General features: G+C 47.6%; 1 protein-coding gene across 7 annotated transcripts in view; it reads left to right on the forward strand.

The window, feature by feature from the left end:
* The window catches only part of TDP1 (tyrosyl-DNA phosphodiesterase 1), an 86,169-nt gene that overhangs the window by 19,184 nt on the left and 51,807 nt on the right, over positions 1–15,178 (forward strand). For 6 of the 7 annotated variants that reach the window (XR_001298092.2, XM_005666389.3, XM_003128683.4 and 3 more), the window contains 2 exons: positions 4,579–4,613; positions 9,756–9,848. Coding sequence is in view for 6 of the 7 variants with exons in the window: in XM_005666389.3 (XP_005666446.1) it covers positions 4,579–4,613; positions 9,756–9,848 (128 nt within the window). In the remaining variant the exon portion in view is untranslated. The remainder of the gene's footprint in view (positions 1–4,578; positions 4,614–9,755; positions 9,849–15,178) is intronic. The other variant, XM_021099600.1, reaches the window with a different exon arrangement.

The raw sequence follows: 15,178 nt of genomic DNA on the forward strand, positions 1-15,178 counted from the left end.
CGAAATCTCTGTAATGAGTCAGGGTTCTCCAGAGAAACAGAACCAATACAGTGTATGAGTTTGTAGAGAGACGTTTGTTTGAAAAGGACTGGCTCGGGGAGTTCCCTGGGGGTCTAGTGGTTAGGATTTAGTGCTTGCCCCACTGCGGCCTTGGTTCAGTCCCTGGTCTGGGAGCTGAGATCCCACATCAAGCTGCTGTACTTCATGGCCAAACAAAAAAGAGCTGGCTCATGCGATCTGATCTTGGGGGCTGGTAAGCCCGAAATCTGCAGGGCAGGTTAGAAACCCCTAGAAGCATTGCTACTGCAGTTTGAGTCCAAAGGCGGAGTGGAGGCTGCATTCCCTTTCCTTGAAGGAATCAGTCTATTCTCCCCCCACCCCCCGCCCCCAGCTTAAGGTCTTCACATGACTTCTCCAGGCTCTCAGACATGGAGGGGTTCTGCTTTACTCAGAGTCCCCTGATGTAAAGGTTACAAATCTCAAAAAATACCTTCCTGGCAACATCTGACCAAGTATCTGGGTGCTGCTGTGGCCTCGCCAGGCTGGCACAGTTAACCTCCTTTACCTTCTGTGTTGGTCTGGATTTTCTCCTACTGGAACTACAGGGAATAAATCTCCTGCCGGTGTCATTGGTTCTCGTATTTGAAGTCATCTCTTCCGTCTCCGTAGGCTTCTCGTTCAGGTTCAAGCGTTCACTTTCTTCAGTTACACTTAGCATAGCAAGGGTTCCCCATCTCTCCCCAGCCTGCCGGCCCTCTGGCTGCATCTAGTTTTTCCGTGTTCCTCTGGAAACAGGGCCATCGGCCCTGAGCAGGTTCTCCGGATGCAGTGTCTTTCTGCGCACGCAGCTTCAAACTGGTCGTTTTTCTCGTGTCTGTATCTCCAAAGCCCTCCCAGTTCGTTTTTGCAAGAATCGCTCGATACTGGAGGGACCCACGCATCAAAAGCAGACCTGTGAGAAAACCACCTCGTGCGTTGTACTCTGCACAGGACCCAGGTCCGAGGAGGGCGTTCAGGGTCTCATCGCAAGGCTCCGTTTGCTGGGACCAAAGCGGAGAAGAGGCGAAGAGAAGGCTGTTGCCCAGGCTCTTTGTCTGTGCCCACGAGTTTGTCCTCATACGTCCCAGTCAGTACAGGGAAATAGGATGTGACCAATGAGTCTGGGACTTTCACTGGGACCCATTGTTTTAGACGCCACTTCTGAAAGGGTCTTTTACGTGTGGCATTTTGTGTAAGAAACAGGCAAACGAGGGGGCAGAGGGTACCAAGGAATTCAGAGCATGTTTCCATTTGTGATTTCTTTGCTGGGGCAGCGGTGGTTCTGAAGTGGCTGGTGTGATGCTGACCTGTTGCTGTTTGAGCAAGTGGGTCAGTCTGTTCATGAGCAGCCTGAGGAGTGATTGTTTCATGGCCCTTTTCTCTCCTGGCCAGGAGCTTAATGAAATTGGTTCAGGATTTCTGCTCTTGGAGTGAATTACAGAGACAAGAGTGAATTACAAAGAACTGAGATTATTTTTCTTTCTCACTTTCCTTCTGGTATCTTTTCCCCTCATCCATACAAGGTATAAGAATTCTAACTCATGGAGTTCCCGCTGTGGTGCCCTGGGATTGGCAGCATCTTGGGAGTGCTGTGATGCAGGTTCGATCCCCTGCCCCGCAGTGTGTTAAGGATCCGGCGTTGATGCACCTGTGGCTTAGGTTGCAACTACATACAGCTCAGAACTGATCCCTGGCCAGGGAACTCTGTATGCTGCAGGGCAGCCAAAAAAGAAAGAAAAAAAATAGAATTCTGACTCATGTTTTATCATTCCTCAGTTCTAGAATATTATCTGTGTGTATAGTATCTTTTTTTTAAAGATTAAAAAAATGAGAAATCTCAACCTGGTCAATTTTAAACCTAGCTTAACTTTTTTTTTTTTTTTTCCTCCCTTTTGGTCTTTTCTAGGGCCGACCAGCAGCATGTGGAGGTTCCCAGGCTGGGGGTCTAATCAAAGCTATAGCTTCAGGCCTATACCAGAGCCACAGCAACGCGGGATCCAAACCACATCTTCAACCTACACCACAGCTCACCCACAGCTCACGGCAACACCGGATCGTTAACCCACTGAGCAAGGGGCAGGGATCAAACCCGCAGCCTCATGGTTCCTAGTCGGATTCATTAACCACTGAGCCATAACGGGAACTCCTATCTCACAACATTTTTAACCCATTGTGCTTTATATAGTTGAAGGTATTTATTTACCCATCCTATTTGTGGCTCACTTTCTACACATAGATATGCCTTTGCTTAGCCATTGCCTAAGAGCTGCAGTAGGATAGCACTCATCAAAATAATAGTGGGCAGAGTATAAAATCACACCGGAATCCTGAAAACCAGTGACAATCAATCTGTGGAAACAGAGAGTGTATTTCAAATATCCGGACTACATCTGTACTGTAAACTTTAGAAGAGATGGTGGCATGTCTCAGGCTGACCACCAGAGGGCGCGATGAGCCGCAGTCTTCCACGCCTTGTGTTAAGAGGTCCTCGAGCTCCTCCAGTCTGAGGGACTGGGTGGTTCCCCGGCCCAGTCTATTGAAATACTTTCATACCTTGTCCATAAAATTGTTTTTTTGAATTTTTTTAAGCAATATAGTGTCATTCGACTAAACTAGGTCACATTAGTCAAGAATAAGTAGATGCTGACACTTCTCTTATTTTGCCCTGATGGTGGAGGCCAGAGCTTGAAGCCTTGTGGATGGAGGTCAAGGTTCAGACTTCCTGCGTTCTCTCCCAGCTCTCCACCTCCTAACTGTGTCATTCCTGGGCCCATCGCTTAACTGCTTAAAGCCTCATTTCTTCATCTTTAAAATAGGTTACCAATACTGTTCGTCATAGGGTTGCCGGGCAAAGGATTTAGTGCTTTTGCCAAAAAAAGCACCCACTAACTATTACCTGTTGAAATTATTATCATCCTTGTTTTTGTGCTTAGACTTGCCCCAAAGCACACAGCAAAACTAAACTCAAAAGCCAAGTCTCTTGACCATTACTTTTTCTGAGCTAAATATCAATTTACAGAGTGGCAGGCTTCATTCTAATTTTGTCATTTAGGTCAACGGTAACAAACCCAACTAGTAACCATGAGGATGTGGGTTCCATCCCTGGCCTCCGCTCAGTTGGTCGGGAATCTAGCCTTGCCGTGAGCTGCAGTGAAGGTTGCAAATGCAGCTTGGATCCCAAGTGGCTGTGGCTGTGGTGTAGGCCAGCAGCTATAGCTCTGATTTGACCCCTAGCCTAGGAACTTCCATATGCCACAGGTTTGGCCCTAAAAAGCGAAAAAAAAACAAAAAAACAAAGGTTAATAATTTTGTGATTTTAAAGACATGCACTACACTTGCCTGCTTACTCTTCTGTGTCCAGGCCCCAGGAATGCATGCTGGTCTCTGAGCACCCCAGATGCTGAGTTTACAGGGGTAGTGAGCTCAGCTGTCTGTCTGCAAGATGGGGGCCGTGTCATCCACACCCTGGGTTCCAGTAGTTACCCTATTACTGCCCCCCAGCAGACAGCCTCATCCATGTGCCACGTGGCAGGGATGGGGACAGGGCACTTTGATTTTAATAGCACTCACTTCCATTTGCAAGGTGTAGGTAGGTTCCTTTTCCTAAGGATTTTAAGCATACTTTTCTCATTTATTCCTAAAAACACCCTGAATCTCCTAACAGTACCTTCATTTTAAAGAGGAGAAGGATTCAGAAATTTTCCAAGGTCATACACAGTTGTGAAGATAAGACTTGCATCCATGCACAGAATTCCTAACCACTAAGCTGTTTTTGACATCTCTGTTTATTTCAGCTTTTTCATCTTAAGGCATAGTCTGCTTAACCAAGGTCTTGCTTCACTGGAGGCTAGAAAAAACGCTTTACTTCCCCACCCCCGCTACTTGTTTGTAAAGGTATCATTTTGTAACATGAAAATGGATTTAATGTTATCTTTATTTTCAGCACTTGCTATGTTATAAATATAAGAAACCCTTTTGTTTTAACATCATAATGTCTCAATGCTGCCACCACATCCAATGTTTCTTTTAAATATGCTTTGAAAACTTTTTGTATTTCTGTATCAACTAAATATCTAATTTTAAAACTTTGCAAAGAATCTTATTTGTTTTTACTAGTTTTCTGACAACTAAAGAAATTAGGCTTCTCACTTCTAATTACTGTAATTAAAATTGCAATATGTATTGAATCATTCTGGGTGACTTAAAAAAGAGTTGTTTTTTTAAAAAAGGAGCCTCCCCTGGATGCTATTCTAAAAGCTGTCTTGGCGACTAAGAGCTTGTCCACTGGGGGGCAGTAAAAAGTTTAAAAACAAAAATGTTGACCTGAATCTTTTATACTTTAATTTTCAATAGCTGGGGAGTTCCCTGGTGGCTCAGGAGGTTAAGGATCCAGCGTGGTCACTACTGTGGCATGGGACCGATCCCTGGCCCAGAAACTTAAACATGTTTGAGTATAGCCAAAACAACCAATAGACAGGGATATTACTGATTTTTAAAAATAAGTGGCTTGACCTCTTTTTTTTTTTTTTTTAATCCTAGGCAAAGTTGGATATTGCATTTGGAACACATCACACGTAAGCAATTTTTATGAAATGGGGGGAAATATGAGTTTAACAGAGCAAAGGATGCTTTTCAGAAAGTGCTCTTGGAGGGATTCACATGTGGTGATTTTCCTGGGAAAAAAGCTATCAGTAAGAAAGTGGAGGAAATGGAGGTGTTTCCTAACAGCCTTAAGGCCAAGCACTGGGATTCTGGCTCTAAACATGAAGTCTCAGGCTGTGATGTGGTTTCTGCTTTCTGTTCGGGCCATTCGTTTTACCAGCTCGGGGGTCAGGTCCGGGGGAGGGATTGAGGTTGGTAATTACACGTGACTGTACCTGCTCTGGTCACGTGCCTGTGGATTCCACTGCTTTAAAGTCGCGTGGTCTTGTGATTGTTCTAAGATTCTGAGTTGCATCAAATAGAATATTGATCAGTCAGCTCCACACTGTGATTGAAACTTCTCTTTTAGAAGAAACGTCTGTTTTAGGAGAAGTTGTCCCCTTGAGAGCTTAGTGCCTGTCCCTGCTTCAGGACGTCTGAGAAAATCCTCTTAGGATAGTTTCTGAGACATTGCAAACCACGGGCAGGAGAAGCTTCTCTGTTACTCTCTGCTCGACACACATCAGCTTGGCTCCTGTTTGGCCGAGTCTTACATCTATTTTATGGGGCCCTTGGACATCACTGGTTCTCAGAAAAGACTAAGATAACGGTTGCCTCTATTTCAGTATTTTTGTAAATCCTACTTTTCTAGAAAGGACTTGTCCAAAGAATGTGACAAAACCTCCTGTTTCTTCTAGCCCAGCACTGGAAATGGGTGGCCTGCTACTGCAGGCATGTCCCTTGGGGTGTCCGTCCCTAAGCCAAGAAGGAATCCCCTGGAAGAACGTTTGCCCCATGTCTTGCAGTGACCACGGTTTTCCTGATATTATGCCCAAACGAGGGCATCTGTTCATCTTTGTGCACTTAAAACTATATTTTTTGGCCAGTGTATTTTCAAAAAGGAGCCAGAGCTGAAAGCATTGAGCCCCTCTGGGAAAGGATACCCATCAGCCATGCAGTGTCGGGATAAACACTAGCGCATCTACCAACCACCCCTGATTGGTCGCTGTGGTCTAATGGAAAAGAGGGTTTGAGGGCTGCTGAGAGTGACCGCAGGCACCCACCCAGCTCAGGTATCAGTTGTTCTTGACAGCACTGAGCTCACAGGACGCGTCTCTCAGCGAAGGGAGCAGAATAGCACTGAACAGCTGTGCCTCCAGAGGCACGGGGGGTGGGGGGGCAGCAGTGCCGCCTGTCCTGGGTGGACATTCTGCCAGGACAGGGTCTCACCAAGTGGATCCTTGTCCCCACTCTTGGCTGGAACCCTAGCCTGAGTACCTCACTGGTTCTAACATTCAGCAAGCCCTGTCACCTGTTTGGGTTCTAGACCCTGCAGGGCTGGCTTCCTGTGCTGCCACACATCCCATGCCAGCAGTCAGCGTTTCTGGGGCATACTTGCACTGCGATTAATGTGCCGGTGAGTCCTAGGAGAGCCTGGGTCCCCAGAGTGCCCGAGAGCTGGGCTGGCCCAGATCTGACACAGTGACCTTTGAGGGCAGCAGGCTATCTTTTTTTACTTATTGCTATCCAAAAACTTTGGTCTTTCCTCTTCATTTTATAGATTCGAGGCCCCAGGTAGGTAGGCAGGTTTCCTCCAGCCAGTGTTGAAGACAGGATTAGAACTCCTTTATTTTTACTCCTTAATTTATTTTTGCTGTTTCTTCATTGCCAAAATTAACTCTTGGTTGCCTTTGGTCCATGCCCCCGCCCCCAAACATACACATGCACTTTGCAAGTCCATCTGTCCTGTCCCCTCCAGCACAGGCATTTTCAAGTTCAGCCCATTGAGTTCCTCATTCAGTGCTAAAAAGTACTTGGGGAAGAAATGACAGGAGACCCTTCCCCATCTCCCCAGTATGTCTAGTTTACATTTTGTTAAAATGCCCGTGTCTTATAGGAGATTGAACTGGTGTCCTGACATTACTTTCAGTTGCCTGTTTTATTTTATTTTATTTTATTTTTTATGTCTTTTTAGGACCACACTAGCGGCATATGGAAGTTCCCAGGCTAGGAGTCCAGTTGGAGCAAAGCCAGATCGGAGCCCCATCTGTGACCTATAGGACAGCTTACGGCAACGCCGAATCCTTAACCCACTGAGCGAGGCCAGGGATTGAACCCGTGTCCTCGTGGATACTAGTTGGGTTTGTTTCCGCTGAGCCACAGCAGGACCTCCGCAGTTGCCTATTTTAAAATGTTTTAAGAATTATTCATTAAATGTGCATTATATTCTTGAAGCACAGCTCTTGGGGATAGAAAGTGTCCCTAGAGGTTTTTGTCCTTGCAGCTTTTAGTCTCTGGGTGAGAGAGGCAAGACAGACATGAGCTAGGAAAGGAGGCAAGCCTTCCAGCCCAGGCCGACGGGTGTGAGTGGCCTCCCCAACTGGCCAGAGGAGAGCGATCGCAGTTGATCTGAAGGCATCTCTGGGGTCGCACTCACATCAGCCGGCGTGTGTGGCCCATGTGCCGTGTGCAGAGCGCCTGGAGGTGACCAGAGGCAGTCCCATCCTCCAGGAGCTCACGGTCCGCTCAGAGCCAGGACACGCGTTTTCCGGGCTTCTGTGGGCTGCGGTGCCATCTGGGGGCTCATCTCCTGGTGCTTCAGGATGCTGAAGCTTTTCTGTGATCCCAGAGCTAGGAGCAGAAGCCCCTCCCGCAGCCCTCAGAATCCAGAGGGGGGCGAGAAGCCAGAGCAGCTGAGCCCCAGCAGCCACAGGGTGGCCCCTTCCCCTTCTGGCTGCCCCAGGGCCTCCCAGCTTGCAGGATGCTGTCCTCTGTCACCTGGACCACACCGTCCCCCTCTTGGCCACGGCCACACTTCAGGAGCTGCACACAGGAGAGAAGACCCAGTAAGTGCTGCTTTGGGTTTGCGTGGGGACTCAGAAAGCCCCCGCCACCACCCCCAGCCACAGACTCCGCGCTGTGAGATGGGGGATGGCGCCTTCCCTGGTTGAGTGGGGCCTGGCGTGCTAGCATGCCTTGCAGCTTCCAGAACCATGCCTGGCACGTAAGTGCTCCACAGACCTACGCTTGCTTTCCTCCGTGTGGGAACATCACCAAATACAGGAAATGCCCCTCACGCGGCCCCCACGGCTGCATAGATAGCATACAGGTCAGCGTTCTTCAAGGGAGACCGTGTTTCTCTCTGTTTTTATCCATTTTTAACTCTGACCATATTGGGATAGGCCATCTTGCCTGAAAAGATTAATATGACTCCACTTCAATTAATTCTTAGTTCTCTTTGTGACGATTCACTGACAGTGAGTGATGCATGATTTTCCTGGTAATTGATGCCTTGACTAGTGGAAATATTTGTAAAAATTACATGGTGAATTCATAGCTGGCTTATTCTTAATCACAGTCAGCTACTCATTTGGCAACTGTGTGTGTACATTTGCCCAGATTTCAGGGAGCACATGTCATAACTGGAAGGAAGATGGGCCCAGCAGCTGTCACTCCTCCAGCTTTGCATCAGTTTACTCTTTGCCAGAGTAAAGTTCTCACTTCAGCAAGAGCTAAATCTCCTTCTTTTCCATGTTTTTTAACCCTAACCCCATCGTGTCCAGATAGTATTCCTGTTGTGGTTTACTGGAGAGAACGGGTGGTTCATTTTCTTCCCCACATGGAAACTGACCTCAGTAAATACTAAGTAGCATCTTGTCTCCGTGGGAAAGAATTTCGATTCCTGAAATAATCAGAAAACCACGGGGTGGCTGAGAATCACCCACTAGCAGGTGACAGTAAAGCAAGGCCCTGAAGGAGTACAGGGAGTGTTCTGTGTGGAGCAGTGTATGTTGAACAGAATGTGTGTTGCGTTTCATTCTCACACCAGCCCTAGGAAGTGAACATGGGGTCGATGCTTTCATGGCACAAGTGGAAAACCGAGGCTCAGGGACACGGAATGACTTAAGGACATTAAACAAGCCACGCAGGATTGCACGGTTTCTAATTGATGAGCACTGGTGCTTAAGTCTGCTTCAGATGACAAGCCCGTATCTGTATTCTGTCCCTTCCCTCTCCCTAGAATTCAGCGAAGAGGGACAGTGATGACTGGGGAAGCCCCCTAATAAAGAAAAGAAGCTTCTAAAGGATGATTTGCATAAATGGGGAAGAAAAGGGAAGGCTTAGCTTAAGTCCAGGTACCCGCTGGTGACGAGTCTCGTGTCCATGAAGCGTGAGAAGATATCAGTCTCTTGAAACCAAAGCATCTTTCAAACTTTTCTTAAACCGAAGCCCACAGTGTGAAGTGCAGTTGTCATTTCAGTCTCCTGCGTGCGTCACACCAGTTTGTGCTGAAACAGGAGTTTCATGAACCAGTACTGAAATATATGCGATATGCTCTTGAGTTTCTGTTTTACTCTGTTGTATTTTTTTTTTTTTTAAGAGCAAACTTTTATTTATTTATTTATTTATTTTTTGTCTTTTTGCTATTTCTTTGGGCCGCTCCCGCAGCATATGGAGGTTCCCAGGCTAGGGGTCCAATCAGAGCTGCAGCCACCGGCCTACGCCAGAGCCACAGCAACGCAGGATCCGAGCCGCGTCTGCAACCTACACCACAGCTCACGGCAACGCCGGATCGTTAACCCACTGAGCAAGGGCAGGGACCGAACCCGCAACCTCATGGTTCCTAGTCGGATTCGTTAACCACTGGGCCACGACGGGAACTCCTGTTGTATTTTTTTAAATGCTAGATAGCCACAGGGTAGCAGGAGGTTCTGACCATGCTTTGAAAACACCAGACCCACTGTTCCTGATAGTAGCCGATGATGCTGAGCAGATAATAAGGAGCCATACTGGAGCGGGGAGGGGACTAAAGTGCCAGGAGTGGCCTTGTGGAGCAAAAGTTCATTTAAAAGCTCACCAAATACACAGAGCATTTTACATAAGAGTTTATTTTTATTTATTTATTTATTTATTTATTTTTGTCTTCTGTAGGGCTGCACCCATGGCATATGGAGGTTCCCAGGCTAAATAAAAGACTTTAAAGAATCCCTTCTGCTCTTGCATTTGCATTAGGAAGTTACTGTGGATTTTGAGCGTCCTGTTCATGCTTTTTGACCCTTCTTTTGTTTTTAAAGGAAAATGATGCTCCTGCTGTACGAGGAAGGCCTCCGTGTCGTCATACACACCTCCAACCTCATCCACGCCGACTGGCACCAGAAAACACAAGGGTTTGTAGGATTCCCTTCATGTCACGGTGGCTGCTCTGTGTGCTGAGAAAGGTCAAAAGCGAGGACATTGTTTTGTTCTTTTTTTTTTTTTTAATTGTAAAAAATCCCTCAGAAGTTTGGCATGGAAAAGAGATACATGCAGAGAAAGCAACAGTAAGAGTTCCCATTGTGGCTCTGCAGGTTAAGAATCTGGCTAGCATCCACGAGGTTGCAGGTTCAGTCCTTGGCCTCGCTCAGCGGGTTAAGGATCTGGCATGGCCGTGAGCTGTGGTGCAGGTCGCAGACACGGCCCAGATCCTGTGTGGCTGTGGCTGTGGTATTGGCCAGCAGCTGTAGCTCTCATTCGACCCCTACCCTGGGAACTTCCATATATGCTGTGGGTGTGGCCCTCAAAAGAAGAGAGTGATGGTTTTCTTTTACCTCCTTCCCCTCATTCCTCTCTTGAGGTGACAGGTGCTAACCATTTAGCACCTAATGTCCACAGCTGCCTGTGTGACACCTGCAAACATCTGTGAATGCTTATGCGCTGTAGTTTTGAGTTTTTACAGGATGGCGTTGTGCATACTCTCTGCAGCCAAGTAGATCCAAGGAGCTGAGACAGGATAAGAGGATAAGCCATGAAATGAACCCACTGTTTTTCCAGTAAGAGCCACCCGATGGCTTTCTTGGTCCTTACTCACCTGTGCTTGCTGTTCCCTAACAGGTATCAGGGGAAAACTTGGGGTTGATTGTGTGCAGGAATATCCACTCACCCTGGTCAGTTCAGTTTCCCATAAAACAAATGTAACTGCTGTCTTTTTTTTTTTTTTTTTTTTTTTTTTTGTCTTTTTGCCATTTCTTGGGCTGCTTCCGTGGCATATGGAGGTTCCCAGGCTAGGGGTTGAATCGGAGCTGTAGCTGCCGGCCTACGCCAGAACCACTGCTGTCTTTTTAGAGCCTCTGTTGTAGTTGGGAATCTCCAAAAGCAATATGAAGGTTTTTCATGCTTGTCTTTTATTATTACTAATCCTTTGTCCTTGGCACACATAGGCTAGATCCAGCTTTTTTTCTCCCTCTTTTTTTTGGGGGGCGGGGGAGGAAGCACCATTGCTGTGCCTGTGACTTGTGGAAGTTCCAGGGCCAGGGATCAAACCCACACCACAGCAGTGACAACACTCCGTCCTTAACCTTTGGAGCCACTGGGCAACTCTGTGATCTCTTTTGAAAAGTTTGTGTTTATTTATTTATTTTTTATTATTATTTTTTAATAGTTATTTCCCCAATACAATTTTTTTTTCTACTGTACAGCATGGTGACCCAGTTACACGTACATGTACACATTCTCTTTTCGCATATGATCGTGCTCCATCATAAGGGACCAGACACAGTTCCGAGTGCTTTACAGCAGGATCTCCTTGCGAATCCATTCCCAAGGCAATAGTTTGTATCTCTTAACCCCAAGCTCCCCACCCACCCCACTCCCTCCCCCTCCCCCTTGGCAACAACAAGTCTATTCTGCAAGTGCATGAAACTTTTTATTTCTAAGGATGTGTTCGAATGGGTTTCACCTGTTGTTTTCCCTCCTGGTAGGCCCTAACTTAAATTTCCCTTTTTGGTCCCCCCTCCTCATTTAAGCCACTCTGCACGTCTCTGGCTTCCTGCGTAGGAAGAAGCTTGGCCTTTCAGGGTTCGATAGTCTCCACTGCCTCCCCTTTTCCACATCATTGCCCAGCTTGGGCTGGAACCTGTAATTCAGGCCTTTGAGCTCAGGCGGCGCTGAGACAGCCTCCCAGCCCCCATCCTCGGGCCCTGCTTGGACTGAGTGGGCCTTGCCGCCCGAGGGTTCGCTCTCCCTTCATACAGCCCTTCTGAGTCTGAGGACAGACCCTTCGCTGAGCCACACGGCGCTCGTCCCCTCTCCGTCCCCCTTCCCTCTGTAACAGGTGGCTCCAGCCCCGGTCCTCACGGCCTCACAGTTTTCCTACACGCATGTTCTCGTGTCCAGGTGTCCCACTGAAGAAACACTTCCCTGAATGCAGGGTCCTTCTGACGTGTCCAGGGTCATGGGGTCACCGTCTCCACAAGCCTCAGCCACAGGGCTCTTGAGCCACCACACTTCCAGCGAAGGAGGCCTTTGCCGCCCCTGCAGCTTCTAAGCTGCTGACTGGGTTTGGGGACTCGTGACTCATAGGCATCCCCATCTCAAAAGGAACTGAGATTACTAGAGCTTGTTGTGGGGGGATGAGTAATTGGCGCAGCTGCAGGGGCTGGCTTGGCTCTTTGCAGAGCTGCGTTTACAGGCAGCTTTGCTTCCTTAGGCTTCTCCAGTGGTGGCTCTGAGGAAGGGATTAAGGGTAAAGGGCTGGGGTGTTCATTTTTCCCTTTATTTAGACTTTTTTTCTTTTAATTTAAATCTTTAAAAAACATATTGACTAGGTAGTAGCTTCAGAACTCCCAAGTACCAGGAGTTGAAACTCCCTCCGGCATCCCTCCACCAGCCACCCGGTGTCAGGGGTACTGTTATCTCACCGTTAGCCCAGATTCGCCTCTCTCTGATAATTCTCAGGTTCCTGTTGTGGGTTGTAATTTTTGAAAAACATTTAAAAGCAGTTCTTTTGTGTCATCTTATTTCATAGTCGGCCTGTTATGGCTCTGCTGATAGGACTTCTGCTCTGCAAGTGTTCCAGTCATACTTTTCACTGCTTCTGAGCTACCTATTAATTTCTCACTTTTTTTTTTTTTTTTGCTTTTTAGGGCCACACTTGCAGCACATGGAAGTTTCCAGGCCAGGGGTCGAATCGGAGCTGCAGCTGCCGGCCTACACCACAGCCACAGCAATGCCAGATCTGAGCCGCATCAGCAACCTACCCCATGGTTCGCAGCAACACCAGACCTTTAACCCACTGATCAGGGCCAGAGATCGAACCTCCATCCTCACGGATGCTAATCAGGTTCCGTTACCACTGAGCCACGACAGGAACTCCCTTTTCTCACTTTTCAAACTATTTGGCCTAAGATAATTTTTCATCTTATTTTTGTTTGGTTAGTTTTTGGTTTTCAGCTTTTTTTGGCTGCGCCCATGGCATGCAGAAGTTCCTAGGCCGGGGATCAAACTCAAGCCACAGCAGTGACCATGCCAGATCCTTAACCCATTCGACCACCAGGGAACTCTCTTCTTTTGTGAAGTGTTAAAAAAGCCCCACATCTCAGGATCCTGGTTTAGAAGGGTGTTGTCTTTCATGTTTCTCATCCTGAACCCCTCTTATCCAGGGGGAGCCCCACTCACCTTGGGTTCCAAGTCACTATTGATAGAGAGACCTTAACCCGTCTATCTGGCCCGATGCAGTCATGTTACACACACGGCGGCAGAGGGAGACCCAGAGAGGTCATGGAGCTGGCTCCAAATGACGCAGCGAGGTAGCCACAGACCCAGGTCCCACGTGTTCCCCTTCCTGCAGGGGGTCTCCTCGAGGTGAGAGGGAAAGGTGTGACCTGCCACCCTTCTAGAAACAGAGCTCGAAGACACACAGCCAGGATCCACATGGTTCCGGGCGCTTCCTGCTTTGAGGGCCTGCCTCTCGCCAGTTTCCTTTGAGGGCCGCCAGGAGAAAGAGGAATTGGGCAGTTTCTTTCTTGGCTTGCTGAGTACAACAGCGGCGGAATTAGCCACAAAGGGGAAAAGGCGGCATAGCTCAGACTTGCTGAGCACAGCTGGATGCTGGACCCTGTTCCTCACCTCATGGGCACACAGCAGGGCTGTTAACCTGGTTTTGCAATTGAAGGATCAGCACAAGGGGTTTGAAGCCACACTCTTTTAGAATCTACCACGGAGCAGTTCATAGATGGACTGGGTTTGGATATGGTTGTTTGCCATTTGCGACTATGATATAGAAATATTGGCAAAGTATATTGACAGAGAATCGATGAAATGAATGATGTCTTTAAAGTTTTTTTAACTGAATTATTTGAAAGTCTGCGGTTAGTGTTAGTGTGGTCTATACCACTAAATGTGGTCTCTACTCATTCCAGACACAAGATATGGAGTGTGTGTGTGTGTGCTGGTACTCACATATATATACATATATATAAAATATGAAAGTATCTCAAGTTGCTATACATGTACCTCATGAGAACGAGTTTTTTTCTCTTTTTTTTTTTTTTTTTTTTTTTTGTCTTTTTGCCATTTCTAGGCCACTCCCGTGGCATATGGAGGTTCCCAGGCTAGGGGTCAAACTGGAGCCACAGCTGCCAGCCTACACCACAGCCACAGCAATGCTGGATCCAAGCCACATCTGCAACCTATACCATAGCTCATGTCAACGCCAGATCCTTAACCCACTGAGCAAGGCCAGGGATCGAACCCACAACCTCATGGTTCCTAGTCGGATTCGTTAACCACTGAGCCACAAAGGGAACTCCTGTTTTTGTTTTTTTAATACCACTCCTGCAGCATATGGAAGTCCCCAGGTTAGGAGTCGAATCAGAGCTGCAGCTGCCAGCCTACACCACAGTCATAGCAATGCAGGATTTGAGCTGCATCTGTGACCTGTGCCACTCACAGCAACGTCGGGTCCTTAACCCATGGGTGGGGCCAGGGATCAGACCCACATCCTCATGGATACTAGTCAGGTTCTTAACCCACGAGCCACAGCGGACACTCCAAGATGAGTTTCTTTATTGAAAACATTTTCACATACTTTTTTTTAGTATAGGAAACTTTTATTTTCCATTTGCCTAAAGAGCTACATTGATGCAGGCATTGGCAAAATCTTACAGAGGTTACTGCTGGTGGTGTGGGTATACTATAGCAATTAGGAGTGGAACTTTTTTTTTTTTTTTTAACCAGGGCGGCACCTGCTGCCTATGGAAGTCCCCAGGCCAGGGGTCCAACCTGAGCTGCAGCCACCGGCCTACACCACAGCTACGATCTATACCGCAGCTCACAGCAGCTGGATCCCCAACCCACTAAGCAAGGCCAGAGATCAAACCCGCATCCTTATGGATGCTAGCTGGAATTGTTAACCACTGAACCACGAAGGGAACTCCAGGGGTGGAACTCTTAACTGTTGCCGTCAAGTCTTTAAAAGCAGTGCAGAGGTAAGGAGGTAAGAGGGGGAATAGGGCATGTGGGTGAGTGAATGAGGGAATGTGGGGGAACTGAGGCTGCAGAGGCCAGGTCTTTCTTGGTCTTAAATTCTCTGTGAGGTTCTTATTTTTTATTTATTTATTTATTTATTTTTGTCATTTGTCCTTTTAGGACCACACCCTCGGCATATGGAGGTTCCCAGGCTGGGGGTCGAATCGGAGCGGTAGCTGCTGGCCTATGCCAGAGCCACAGCAATGCAGGATCC

This window comes from Sus scrofa, chromosome 7 (genome assembly GCF_000003025.6).
Source record: "Sus scrofa isolate TJ Tabasco breed Duroc chromosome 7, Sscrofa11.1, whole genome shotgun sequence".
Taxonomy (NCBI): Eukaryota; Metazoa; Chordata; class Mammalia; order Artiodactyla; family Suidae; genus Sus; species Sus scrofa.